Source organism: Fimicolochytrium jonesii, assembly GCF_025526975.1.
Source record: "Fimicolochytrium jonesii strain JEL569 chromosome Unknown EV422scaffold_25, whole genome shotgun sequence".
In the NCBI taxonomy this organism is placed as follows: domain Eukaryota; kingdom Fungi; phylum Chytridiomycota; class Chytridiomycetes; order Spizellomycetales; family Powellomycetaceae; genus Fimicolochytrium; species Fimicolochytrium jonesii.
The window spans coordinates 178,944-192,611 of NW_026515692.1; the positions used below are offsets into that span (position 1 = coordinate 178,944).

A 13,668-nucleotide genomic window follows, 5' to 3' on the forward strand; every position below is an offset into this window, starting at 1 on the left:
CCGACCCACCGTTTCTCAGAGGCCTCCACTTTTTTTTGTGCACGAACTGGGATGTGTGAAAGCGATTTTCTGCTGATCCGTGTGTCTCTCTCTCTGGTCACTGCAAAAACCCCTGGGTCCTTTGGAATCCCCGCGCGCACACACTGGTTCATCGATTGCACCGATGTAACGGAACAAAACGCAAGGATGCATATTTGCGGGGTGTATACTCTACGCAAAGGACAGAACGGGAAAAAGAGAGAAAGAAAAACAAAAGAAAAGAAAAAAAAAATCTACGAAAAGGACAGCGGGAATACGATATGTGGTGTGTATATGCATAAAGTTCAACCTCCAATCCCAAATCGACACAAAATCCCATTGGGCGGTTAAAGAGAGTGGTGTCCGCAGTGATCGGTAAGGAGTGATGTGAATAGTACGGCCAAGAGAGGGGGGGAATCACGACGAACTCACAGGCGCATTCGCCGCCTTCCACGCCTCCACTTCCTTGGTCAGCACCTCCCTCACACTCTCCTTCAACGCCACCAACTCCTTGAGCGCGTCGGCCACAACCCCAGCGTTCCCGTCCTTCTTCGCCGTCCTAACCTTTTCGCCGACCTCACTCTGCCGTTTCTCCAACTCCTCCAATTCCCTGCTTTTGACAAACCCCTCCGGCAATGTGATCGCAGCGGCGGTAGCAGTCTTGGCCGCCGCCGCCGCCGCTTTCGCCGCCTTCCGTTTCGACGTCTTCGATTCCTCGGGGGGTGCGTCAGACGCGGCTTGGGAGCCGCCGTACTTGGCCCGCCAGATATCCACCATCTCCGGCTTGATCAGCGTAAACAGATACGTCGCTTTGCCGACAAGGTGGCCCTCGCGTATATCCCCGCCCGTCCACGTGTCCGTGATCCGTCTCACGGGTACATTCAGCATCTCTTCGATCTGGGTGGCGGTTCCCGGCATGTAGGGGGCGATGAGGGCAGAGAGGAGGTAGGCAAGGTTCAGGGCGGTGGCGACGACCGTGTCGCATCGGGACCGGTTGTCGGAGAAGAGTTTGTTGTCCAGTTTGTTGTCTTGGAGATAGGCGTTGCCCCGGGCGGAGATGTCCATGGCCAACTTGAGGGCGTGGCGGAGTTTGACGGATTCGAGGGTTGTGATGTATTGGGTGAGGAGGGTGTTGACTTCGTGGAGGAGTTTGTGTTCCGGGGTGGGGAAATCCGTCTTGGCCGTCTCCCCAAGCCCAACCTCATTCAAATCCGGTAACGTCGCCCCAGGTACAACCCCTCCATATTTGGCCCCCACAAACTTAACGACCCGATTGACGAAATTGCCCAAATTCGCCAACAGCTCGTTATTATTCGCGGCGACAAAGCCGGCCCACGTGAACTGCGAGTCGGAGGATTCCGGGCGGTTAGCGAGGAGGTAGTAGCGCCAGACGGCTGGCGGTAAGGGGAGGGAGCGGACGTGGTTGCCAAAGACCCCGACGGAGCGGGATTTGGAGAATTTGCCGGATTCGTATTGGAGATATTCTAAACATATAGAGAGAACGTTGCTCAGTATTCAATAACGCCAACGCCTCAATTGTAAACGTCGATAGACCCCGTCTACGCGCACACTCCCGCCCCATTCAACGCAAATGGACGACCCGATTTCGAAACCCACCAGTAGTGCTAACATGATGCAGCAAAGTCCACTCCTCCTTCGCATTCAGCAACGTAGACGGAAACACAACCGTATGGAACGGCACATTGTCCTTGCCCATGAACTGGAATAGCTGCACCTCGGCCGGGTTCTTCCACCATTTCTCCCAGTCGTCCGTGAAATTCGCCGTGATCGATGGATACCTAGGGATATCACAGGGGGAGGAAGGAAGGAGCAATACGTTAGTAATCAGCAGACAAACACAAAGAGATAGATGAGAGGCGGAAATGTGGGAGGGGTGATATAATGCATACTCACCCGATACAAGCCTCAAACCAAACATAGAAAACCTTCTCCCTGAACCTCTCCTTGGGCACCGGCACCCCCCACTTCAAATCCCGTGTGATACACCGTTCCCTCAGTCCCTCCTTCAACCACGCTTTCGTGATATTCAACGTATTCGCACTCCACTCGCCCTTTACGCTACACTCATCGACCCACTTTTCCAATTTCTGCTGGGATTTACCGAGGTCGAGGAAGATGTGTTCTGTTTCGCGGAGGACGGGGGTGGTCTTGTCGAGCTTGCAGGTCGGGTGGAGGAGGTCGGTTGGGTCGAGGAGTTTGCCGCAGTTGTCGCATTGGTCGCCGCGGGCGTCGGGGTAGGCGCATGTGGGGCAGGTGCCTTCGACGAAGCGGTCGGCGAGGAAGCTGTACGAAAGAGTGTATTAGTAAGGTCAAGGGAGTCAACGCATTGTGAGGGGAGGAACATACGATTTGTGGTGCTCGCAGTATAACTGCGTCAAGGTCTTTGTGAAGGTCATCTCTGCCTCGATCTCCTTGTACAGCGCTTGCGTGATCCTACAAAAGGAAACGCAAGAGAGTGAGTATACGCATTCAAAGATGAATTACCCCTCCAGGTATCCATCCACCCCCCCTTTCCCACACTCCCCGCTCGCTCCAAGTCCCCTCACTCACTCAGTATGCTTTTTGGTACTCGTCCGTCCAAAATGGTCAAAATCCAGCCCAAACCACTCATAAGTCGATGCATGCACCGCATGGTACTTGTCGCACAGTTCCTGGCACGTGATCCCTTCCTCGAGTGCTTTCGTCTCGGTGGCGGTGCCGTACTCGTCGGTGCCGGAGATGTAGAGGGTGTTGTAGCCACGGAGGCGGGAGTATCTGAAATGGGAGCGAGGGGAGGGACGGATGTGAGTGATGAGGTTGGTGGAGAGGATGGGGGGTTGATGACGAGGTGAGGGATTTCTTTGACGCACCTGGCAAACACGTCGGCGCTGAGGACGCAGCCGATGATGTTTCCGAGATGGGGGACGTTGTTGACGTAGGGGAGGGCGGAGGTGATTAAGACGTTGCGTTCGCCTTTCACGGGAAGCCTAAGATTGAGAGGAGAAGAAAGGAGAGGAGAGGAGAGGAGAGGATGATGAATGTCAGTGGATGATTGCATAGCAAGCAGATCGTTCGCGGTAGCTCACAGCTGGAGACAACCCAATCGGCTGTGCTGTTGCTGACATTTCCTGCTCGCGTCGGTCGCCAACCCTTTCTTCTCTTTCTCGTTCCTTCCCTCAGTACTCACGTAACGGTCTCATGATGCGTGAGCTTGATGGTCACCTTCTCATCGACATTGACGACCTTTTTGGTCTCCCCTTCCTTCTCTATACTCTTAGTCGCGGCGATAGTCATCTTGGATCTTGTAGTTGTCGAGATCGCGTAATTCTTGGCAAGTCTATAGTCAAACCTCGCGGCGGGGAGTCCTGGCGAGTAGGATAGTAGTTGCTGTCGTTGTTGTTGGAGTGGTTGTGTGAGTGGTGAGGCGGAGAGAGTGCGACGTGAGACAGTAACAGCGAGTCGAGAGTGGAAGTGAATTGTGACGGGGTGTGGTGGAGGTATTTTTAAGGGAATACGGAGAGGGCGTGAGTAAGCTGGAGGTTGGAGGGGTGAGGAGGGAGGAGATGAGAGTGTGGATGAGAGAGAGTGGTGGGTGGTGGTGGAAGCTGCTGCTGTTCTCGTCTCGCCGCTCTCCCTTCAGAATTCACTTCACTTCAACTCCCCGTCGTTGACTGACTGAGCAAAGTGAGTGAGTGAGTGGGAGAGTGAGTGAGTGGGAGAGCGAGCGAGCGAGGGCGTGGCTTGCAGTGTGGCTTAGCACCCTCACATGACTCATCGGCTCTCTCACTCCAGTCAGGACGAGAAGGTGGGTGGCGCAGTACTTCATCAACTGCGCAATTCACCCACTACGTACATATACCATCCGAAACCACGTCCCAGCGCCAGAGTTGCAATTGATTGCCTCCGCCCGGATCAGACTGGCAGATCTCAGTATATATGTAGGATGGGATGAATTTGACAGCGCGCGCGAGAAACACACGCGGCGGGCGGGGGAGTCACTCCGTCCAAAATGCATTTCTCAAACCGCTGTCGCACGCACCCACGCACCCACCCACTCACTCTTCGAAAAGAAACCGCCGGTGTCACTGATTCTTAGTACGCTGGGAAAGACAGAGATGTGTCTCTCTCGCGCACACTCCGACCTTCCATTTTGTTCCCAGAGGGAGAGACAGAGGGAGAAGTGAGAAAACAAGCGAGAGACAGAAAGTAGGGTGGCTTTATTTCCCTCCCCCCCCCCAGCCTCACTCGTTTCCCCCCTCCCCCTTCTCAGAGAGCTGCCACCACCCACTCTCCCTCCCACCGCCCTCTAGATCTACCACCACAACCAACGATACGAGAGCCGCGGAGAAGGTGTCTGCTCTGTTCTGTCTATCCACACACGCCGTCCTCCTCAAGCCTTCTAGCGCCTCTCGAACTTTACGTCACGCAGCGAGCGCCTTCCGTGGTAGAGGTGGCATACCCCTGCCACTCCTGCCTGCCTCCTCGTCAAACCCGCAAACATATACAGACAGGCCGTCTACCGCATCGGCAGGTCCGGGGACCTCTCGGATCCCAACAACAAAACTACAACAAAGCCAACAAAAGAACAAAAGACGACAACGTCAACGGCGACGCTTGTGGAGTCCCCTTCACCGAAAGTGATCAGTGTCATTCGTCGCTTTTGGCGGCGTCACTAGAAATATAACACCGAGACAGAAGCGATGGGACGATATCGCAAAGGAGGAACATGGGCAGCTGCCGCCATCCTACTCTTCATCCTCGCCACATCACCCTCGCATGACACTGCGATGGGAGTGGGATTAGGAATCGGACGTGTGCACGCCCTCCCCCTCCCGCAACTCATCAACACCGTCACATCCGCCGTAACCGACACTGCCAACGCCGTCACGGACGCCGCGGCTGGAGTGGTGGACGCGCAGGTCAATGTCGCGGTGGACGGCGAGACGGGAACCACGCCGACGGTCGTGGACGAGGTGGTGGTGCCCACGACGGCGCAGGATAGCGTGCCCCCTGCGGTCGAGACCCCGAGGAGGCAGCAAAGGGTCGTGGATGGGGAGACGCGCGGGCGTGGAGAGGAGAGAAATGACCGTGACCGTGTGGGGAGGAAGCGTACGGGCGCGGATAGGTCTGCACCTGCACCTGCACCTGTTGTCAACATCCCACCACCACCACCCGCTCCCCCCGTCAACGTCCCAGTCACCGCACCCCCAGCACCAGCACCGAACGTCAACACCGGAACGACGACCCCAAACGCAAATGTACCACCACCACCCGCCCCGTTTCCGGCCCCCTTCCCCCCGACAGCCCCCTTCCCCGGCGACCTCTCCTCCCTCCCCGCCACCGCCCGCCGCCCGCCCATCCGCGTCAACCAACGCCCTCAGGGGGATATCTCCGCCACCGCCCAGACATCCGCCTCGACTTCACCCTCCACATCCTCCCCCGCGTCCGTCGCTAATCAAAACGGACCAGAAGCAATCACCACCGACCCCTCCCCCGCCTCGGACTCCTCCTCCACAACCACCGGGTCAGCACCCACCACCCCCGACCAGGGCCAGCCCCGCCCCGGCGCAAACAACCTCCCCCCCTTCGGCATCCCGCGGCCCCCACCCGCGCGGGGCGACAGCAACCGCACCGGCAAAATCGCCCTCTTTGTCGGCATCGGCCTGTGCGTCTCCGCCGTCGTCATCGGCTCCATCTTCTACACAGCCACGAAAGCGCACCGGCGACGTCGGTCCCTTCCCGATGGTGGTGACAACACTCCCCGCAAACGCCGGTTCTTTGGACGCGGCGACTCGGCCGACGACGTCAAATCCCCACCCCCGGCCTACGACACCCTCACGTCCTCCGCGTCCCGCACGACGCCGTCCCCCCCGTCCCCACTCGCTTCGGAATTCACCCTCTCGCTCGATCGCGCCCTGACAGCCACCGGCAACCGCGCCGGCAGGAAGAAGGACCACACGCGGAGCTTCCCGCCCAGCAGGGACTCGTTCACCCTGCGGTTGAGTCTCACACCCGAGTGTATGAAGGGCTGGGGCGAGATGGACCCCCTGCCCGGTAGGGAGAGGGTCGGCGCCACCGCGCCGCGGTTGGACGAGGTGAGGGAGGCGGAGGGGAGTATATGGCGCGGGCTGTAAGGCGATGTGTAGGCACCCACATACATACATACACGCAAACACACACACACACATGAACGCAGCTCTCCGTTGATCCCCCTCCCCCCGCGAAGATCCGTAGTGTATATATCTAGTCCCCCACCACGGCGTACGGTGTTCCATTTTCATCCTGTACATGTTTTTGTTTTTCTTCGTATTACCCCATTTTTTTTTTTCCGTGATGATGTGGATTGCATGATGGGTTCCGGCGGTGGGGTCGGTGTGCGGTGTGGGGGGATGCCGTCGGAAAGAAGAGGGGCGGTGGCGAGGTTGTGGGGAGCGAGGGCATGACAGAAAGAAGTTTGCATGGCGGTTTCCTCTGGTCCGACTGTTCGGAGGTGGGATCGCGGCCGCCGTGGTGTGCGAGTCGCCGGCAACCTTAGCGTCATCGTTGTCGTGGGGTGGACTCGTTCACGTAGGCCTGGATCATCTTCGAGACCGTCGTGGGATCATACGCGATGAAGTGCGCTCCTTTGTTTTGGCCTGCGAAGCGTTACTGTACATACAGTACAGTCAGTTCGCAAACAGCTGTGCACCCCCGGAGACATAAGTCAGTGCAGAATGTTTGGACGCATCATCCTCATATCCCGGACATTGTTTCTAATACCTAGTGGTTCCCCCCCGTCTGCGGCTATGACTGCACCCATCCTTGATGGCATTGAGGCAACTACCAAAGATCCCATTCTTTGTTACGAGTCAGACTATCACGCCCCAGAAGAAGATACGCATTCCAATTTGAAGGCCATCTATGTAATGTAGAGTGCATCACCTCATGCTACAAGAGTAAGTGCCTTCCTGCTGCGCTCAAAGGTGGTCCATATGGGTCCACATTGTTTGCAGACGTAGATCCGCTTCGTACGACTGTCTGTCCTACAGTCGTCGCAATGCTGAAAGTTCCTGGCGGGTTGTTTCTCGCATGATTGGCACCACCACATCGAAACGCCATTTGCTTCCTTCCGTCCGCAGCCACGGCAGACTGGCTGTTCTGGAAATGCAGGTGGCGAGCGGAATGGCTCGATAGAACGTTCACATCCGGCACAAATGGCGATGCCGGAGGTATTCTCCGGAGAGTGACATTCGTCGCAATGGTAAAAGTTCCTCTTCGTGGGAGTCTGACAGCCGTAGCAGTACCAGAACTCCTTGTAAAGGCCTTTCTGAACCTTCTCTGTGCAATAATAGCACAGTTCCGGTGTATGCATCTTGCCATAACGGGCCTCTCGGTTATGCAGGGTTTGGAAACGTTCAATCAACCAAGGGACGTCCAAAAAGTTCGCCAATTGCTCCGTGTTCCGCAGCGCTTGGCCAGAGGCTAGTCTAAGAAGATCCAGAAAAGGCTGTTCAGGCGTAGCTTTTGAAGAAGACGTCAAAACGTTGATTGTACAGTTATAGGACACAGCTAAGAAACCTACCCTCCAGTTCTGAAGCGGCGACTTCAGGACTGTTTCCAGTGCAGTCCTCTTCCATGGCTTTGATAAGTTTTGAGTGCCCTCTGAGCATGTGCAAAGGTAGCTCTACAAGTCGGCGTTCGATGTTGACGGTCAGTGGTTAGTTCATGATGAGCTGAGAGCTGGGCGGACATCCATCTCTGGGAACTGCTTTTGTTTTGTTGTGCCAGTCTGCCAGAAGCTTGAGGTCCACATACCCTCAGAAGGGGCGCGCCTCGATCCCACCTCCGAGCAGTCGGTACGGCGGTCCCACCCTATGCTGGGTTGGCGTTCCTGGGGGCTCAGAGGGCCGCGGGGACGAGCGGTGTCAATCTGCATGGGTTCGCTGTGGTCAACGGTGGTGGTAGTGGTAAACGAGGTATGGGGAACTGGGAAAGTCTGGCGGCTTCCGTTTCGTTCCAGGCGGCGCTCAAACAGTCGGTTATCGCACTGGATAGCCTGCTCCATCACCGCATCAATGATGGCAGCAGGAGGCATCGTGAGCATCAGGTCCTTGACGTTCTCTTTGAGGCCACGGTGGAAGGTCGCATTCAGGGCCTGGTCATTCCAGGAGACATCGCATCATAGCTGGCGGAACTCAGCGATGTACTAGGTGGCTGCACGGGTTTGGCAAAGGTTCTGGAGCTTGTTTTCGGAGGTGCGGACCCTGTCGCTGTCTCCGAAGACAGACTGCATCTGACCGATAAAACTATCGAAGTTCTGAAGGCTGTGATCTTGGCGTTTGACTAGGGGCGCCATCCAGGCTTGCGCAGTGCCGGTGAGGTAGGTGCCAATTGTTTGGATCTTGATGATGTCGCTGGGGTAGCGGTCGGGCCGGAGAGCAAACATCAACCGGATGTTGTTCAACCACCCACGGAATTTGCTGCGGGTACCATCAAACTTCTCGGGCGAGCTGATTCTTGGCTCCAGAGCTCCAGGAGCCGGGTTGGTGACTTGACGACGGGCGTACGCATCGGCTTGAACCTGGGTGGCAATGTTCTGGGCAGCTTGTGCGTCGGCTTGCGCTTGCGCTAGGTTGGCCTGCAAGTTGGCGTTTTGGCTTTGCAAGGCGGCGATGGCTTGGCACATATCATTCCATTGTTCGGCGGTGAAAGGTACGGATCCGGATTGGGACATGGTGAAAAGGTTTGGCAGATGCAGGGCTTGACGGGTTCTGAACATCGCAGTGTTGGAGCAGATCAAACTGTTATGATCTCAACAACTGAGGCGGAAGCAAAGTAGAGAAGACAAGGCGAGAGCGATGGGCGACAAGAGATTGTATTGGCAAAACAAGAGACAAGGACTAGAACAAGAGACGAGAAGAACTGGTGTTGATCTGCTGGGGAGGAAGGGAATGGGCGAAGAGAGGCCGGCTATTTATAGACAGGCAACCCATCAGATCAGAGAACAACAACAACAAGAGGGGACTGGGGGGGGGGGGGGTGCCAGCTATGCTCCTAGAGCGTGCGTGGCGAGCGTAGAGAGCATTGCTACAGCTGCTGGCTATGGGGAAGTAGTGGGGGCTGTGGAGAAGCCGTGGGGGGATTGGCGAAATGAGAGGACAGAGGAGGAGTGGCAATATTGCAGGAGGATTGGCAAAATGAGAGGAGAGAGGGGGAGTGGCATTGACATTGGCATTGACACTGACATTGACACTGACATTGACACTGACATTGACATTGGCGTTTGACATTGGCGGCTGTCAGTGTGCTGTCATGAGGTAAGCTTATGGTATGGGCGCGTCGTCCATCACAGAGACGGAGATCTCGGTGATGAGCACGCTGCGCCTGTCGTCTCCGCAGCAAAAGGAGAAGCAGGAGGTTGTTGTCACCGTCAGGGAGGTCGTCCAGTGCTGCCCGCATGTCTGCAAAGCGAAAAAGCTGGCGCAATCCTTTTCAAGATGCTGGCGGGGAATTCGTTTTGAAAGCTACGGATTGGAGGGCCCCTCTTTGTTCCCAACGGACCGCTCGCAACGTATTCATGGCAATACCCCTCTCCGGGGACAAGTTACCGCCTTTCCGGACAGAATTTGTCGCGGGAATCTGTTCTGAACGGATAGCACAACCTCTCTAGAGAGTTGAAACAGAGAATATATCGCGTCTTAAATGCCCTCCATTCAATGTCAAACATAGATGTCATCAACACTCTCACGATCGACAATGATAGCTAATGCGTGGAGAATTCGTAAAGTCTCAAAGACCAATACAGCATCGTACAATGGTTTGTCCCCCTCCACGTGCTCATGTAGTTCATCCCATATGGTGATGATGCGGCTGCGTGTGGCGCTTGCTTTGGTAGACATAGTCTCATCTGACACTATAACGTCTAGTCTGTCCTCGTCACGCCATAGCATACGATACAAATATCTGGTCTCGATCCAGATACCAATGTTGTAGAAAGCTCTAACATTCATCGATGCGACCTTGTACGTGTTGTACAGATACAGTAGCTCAGATACGTACAAATGATAACGAGACCATTGCTGGGTCGATAGATCAGCGATCGATGCATCAACATGAGTGTCCAACAGAGCTAGCAGCCTGGCGATATCCCCACCCATCAACATGAGCGTCATCCGGTCGATCACATTAGCTCGCTCTGATTCTGGTATGACATCTAGAGCGTGAGGAGAGAGGTTGTAGCGTATGAGGGTACGACTCACTATAGGCGAGTCGAACCTTACGCTGTGCACAGTGGGTACATCGGGTTCCATTGTGAAAGGTGTGGGCTGTAGAGGATCAATGAATATCGGCTGTTATGTAAGTGGTCAACGAGGATGTTAATGGCCACAAGCGGATTGCTTCCAAGACGAATGCAAAGCGGGTGCGATGAGCGACCTGTGCGTGATCGTAAGTTCGGTATGAGATGCAGTTGGGGAGGTCTTCCCAGTCGAGGTAGTCCGCCGCAAGGTGAAAATAAAGTGCCAATCATGCGGCGCCGGAGTGGCGGGATCGATGATCTCAATGAAACTGAGAATAGAGACGGTGTATACCCAACTCCGTCGGAGAAGGGCTTGTTAAACTAGAGCTTATCGATCGTTTTGACGGGGTGCTGCAAGTAGCCGCGTCCGAGACGGAGACTAGAGGCAATTTTCAGTGTTAGCGATACGGCGTCCGGGCCACCAGCAGCGGTTTGTCTGCAAGTCAGGTGTGAAGCGTGTGGGATGGGCGTTTTTGGCGTGATCGTAAAGTCGGCACGAGATGTAGTCGGGGAGGTCTTCCCAGTTGAGGCAGTGAGACTGGATGGGTTGTGCATTCCTGCAACGGACAACGAGAGAGGAAGTTGTAAATGACGAGGCTATTTATAACCGCAGCACGGAGTGCAGGTCATTGGGTCACGTGAGTAGTCTGTTTCATCATTTATATTTATTCACTTTTCCATGAGATAGTTGCTCTAGCTCCCATTTGTCCACGCCCCAGCGCCCCAGGCTTCTCCCGTCTCCATGCCCTCTTACCGTTGCCAGCTCTCGCGAAGGTTGGCACAATTCCCCAAACGTGACGCTCCAATCTCATCGTGTTTTCAACAATGGGCTATTGCAACGAATACTGCTCACATTTTTGGTGAAGGATGGGTTCTACTAGCCTCGACATTACCTTCAACAACAAACACTTGCACTATTCCGCAACGCACCGTCCGGTGGAGCTCATCTTCCTGTTTGCTTTCCTCATTTACCATATACTGCCCGTCTTCATTTTGCGTTGGTGTGGCCAAACGGTTGAGGTGGAGTTGGAGCGCAGCAGTAAGGATCTGCTTTTTGGTTTTTATGTTATCAATTGCAAATGCAAACTCGAATAGTGCTTGAAACAGGCCTCGACGAAAAGGAGCAGAGAGGATGACAAAACGCTGACAGGATTAACGCGATATTTGAAGCCGTACAACATCGTGTCAACTCCGGTGAAAAACCTCGCTTCAAGGTCCTCGCAGTAGGAAACCGTCCGTTACCTATTGATCGATTGCCGTGCGCCGTCAATGAAGTGACCCATAATAATGATCAATGAAGCCATGCAGGAAGAAGTTGACAAACTGAAAGCCAATGAGAGAGGGGTTTTGACCCGCTTCTAAATATGATGTTGGCTGATTGGCCCGACCGGTTTCCAGAGAACTTCCAGGCTGAAGCTGCGGGCATCTATGGATATCCAAGGTCACGGTTAAAGGGAGGGCGCCGACTATGTGTAGCTCAGTTGGTGATAATATACTGTACCTTTGCACATGCTCAAAGGGCATTCAAAAGTTATCAAAGCCATGGAAGAGGACTGCACTGGAAACAGTCTTCAAGTCGCTGCTTCAGAACTGGAGGGTAGGTTTCTTCGCTGTGTCCTATAACTGTACAATCAACGTTTTGACGTCTTCTTCAAAAGCTACATCTGAACACCCTTTTCTGGTTCTTCTGAGACTAGCCTCTGGCCAAGCGCTGCGGAACACGGAGCAATTGGCGGACTTTTTGGACGTCCCTTGGTTGGTTGAAACCTTTCCAAACCCTGCATTACCGAGAGGCTCTTTATGGCAAGATCCATATACCGGAATTGTGCTATTATTGCACAGAGAAGGTTCAGAAAGGCCTTTACAAGGAGTTCTGGTACTGCTACGGCTGTCAGACTCTCACAAAGAGGAACTTTTACCATTGCAACGAATGTCACTCTCCGGAAAATACCTCCGGTATCGCCATTTGTGCTGGACGTGGCCTTTCTATCGAGCCATTCCGCTCGCCACCTGCATATCCAGAACAGCCAGTCTGCTGTGGCTGCGGACGGAAGGACGAAAATGGCGTTTCGACGTGGGGGTGCCAATCATGCACGAAATGACCTGCCCAGAACTTTCAGCATTGCGACGACTGTAGGACAGACAGTCGTGCGAAGCGGATCTACGTCTGCAAGCAATGTGGACCCATATGGACCAACATGGAGCGCAGCAGGAAGGCACTTACGCTTGTAGCGTGAAATGATGCACTCCACATTAGCTGACCTTCAAATTGGAATGCGTATCTTCTTCTGGGGCGTGATAGTCCGACTCGTAACAAAGAACGGGATATTTGGTAGTTGCCTCAATGCCATCAAGGATGGGTGCAGTCATAGCCGCAGACGGGGCGGAACCACTAGGTATCAGGAAAAATGTCCAAGATATGAGGATGATGCGTCCAAACATTCTGCCCTGACTTAGGCGCCCAATTTACTGGGATCGACAATTAGTAAATCGAGTTGGGCTCGACATCTGGCTCGAGTTGTGCGCACATTATCGATAGCTGGTCTCCAGCCCTTTTTCAAGGGGACCTCCCTCTCAATATGCCAATTTACTCAGCTGCATACCGGAGACCAGGGTCTTGTCAAGCTAAACTTGGCACAGTGCGGGATTGGTGTCCAGAGTCGATCTCAAATGGGAGTAAATTCATGTGTGCAAGATCCACCAGGCCTGTCTCCATAGTCTAGACCCGTCTCCAGATCCAGAGCTGGGGGAGTCTCTGTCCCGAGCCTGTCTCCAGTCGCCAAGCCTGTCTCCAGCCTGTCTCCAGTCGTGTCTGCCCTCATGAACGGCCTCTGGACTGAACCTGCCTTCATCTGCGCACTCTACCTTGCCGCCACTCAGCCAGTGCGGAAGAGATGCCTTCCTGGCAATCGTCGGAGCCTCGGGATCGGCCTCTGGGAGCGGGAGAAGCTCCATCAACCTCCCAACGCCGGAGACAGGGACCCGTTTATCGAGCACTTCCGTGTGGCTCGCGGCCCTTTCGAGTGGATTGCTGCACAGCTTCCCTGTGTCTTGTATAAAGATCTGGCTCGGGGAGGTCTCCCTGTGCCCAAGCGCCTCGCAATAGCTCTATATGGGTGGGCTCATGGGACTTCCGAGCCAGTTGTATCCCATGTCTTTCAGGTCTCCCGCACTGCCGTGCGTGTCACATGCAAGGATGTGGCAGTTGCAATCAAGGATGCGCTCGGAGACAAGGTTCTTAGGATGCCTCCCCCGTCAGATCTGGCTGTATGGGGTCATATTGCCTCTGGTTTTGCGTCTTGCCGTGGCATATACCCTTGTAGAGGAGCAATAGACGGCACCCACTTCAGACTGCGAAAACCTCCCTGGGATGA

At 54.7% G+C, this 13,668-nt stretch overlaps 3 protein-coding genes across 3 annotated transcripts; 2 read left to right on the top strand and 1 right to left on the bottom strand.

Moving 5' to 3' along the window:
• Window positions 1-55: 55 nt before the first annotated feature.
• Window positions 56-3,711, bottom strand: EV422DRAFT_540080 (tRNA synthetases class I (M)-domain-containing protein). The gene is made up of 7 exons (XM_053071118.1): window positions 3,206-3,711; window positions 2,889-3,005; window positions 2,590-2,793; window positions 2,386-2,472; window positions 1,933-2,322; window positions 1,636-1,817; window positions 56-1,502 (listed from the first exon to the last, which is right to left on the bottom strand). The coding sequence occupies exons 1-7, from the start codon at window positions 3,310-3,312 to the stop codon at window positions 436-438; spliced, it is 2,154 nt and encodes a 717-aa protein (XP_052922790.1). The 5' UTR covers window positions 3,313-3,711; the 3' UTR covers window positions 56-435.
• A 1,007-nt stretch (window positions 3,712-4,718) lies between these two features.
• EV422DRAFT_508649 (uncharacterized protein) lies at window positions 4,719-7,483 on the top strand (the record flags this gene model as incomplete). The annotated part of the gene is made up of 5 exons (XM_053068763.1): window positions 4,719-6,113; window positions 6,215-6,253; window positions 6,684-6,720; window positions 6,930-6,953; window positions 7,137-7,483. 5 exons carry the CDS (start codon window positions 4,719-4,721, stop codon window positions 7,481-7,483), a joined length of 1,842 nt encoding a protein of 613 aa, XP_052922791.1.
• Window positions 7,484-11,036: 3,553 nt separating this feature from the next.
• Window positions 11,037-12,431, top strand: EV422DRAFT_508651 (uncharacterized protein; the record flags this gene model as incomplete). The annotated part of the gene is made up of 6 exons (XM_053068764.1): window positions 11,037-11,068; window positions 11,161-11,333; window positions 11,465-11,527; window positions 11,693-11,791; window positions 11,814-11,891; window positions 11,953-12,431. The coding sequence occupies 6 exons, from the start codon at window positions 11,037-11,039 to the stop codon at window positions 12,429-12,431; spliced, it is 924 nt and encodes a 307-aa protein (XP_052922792.1).
• Window positions 12,432-13,668: the final 1,237 nt, after the last annotated feature.

Coding starts and splice junctions, on each gene's coding strand:
- EV422DRAFT_540080 (XM_053071118.1), bottom strand. CDS start 3,312: ATGACTATCGCCGCGACTAAGAGTATAGAGAAGGAAGGGGAGACCAAA. Junction 2,794..2,888: donor AGCGCCGACGTGTTTGCCAG/GTGCGTCAAAGA, acceptor CTCCCATTTCAG/ATACTCCCGCCTCCGTGGCT. Junction 2,323..2,385: donor TACTGCGAGCACCACAAATC/GTATGTTCCTCC, acceptor TCTTTCGTACAG/CTTCCTCGCCGACCGCTTCG.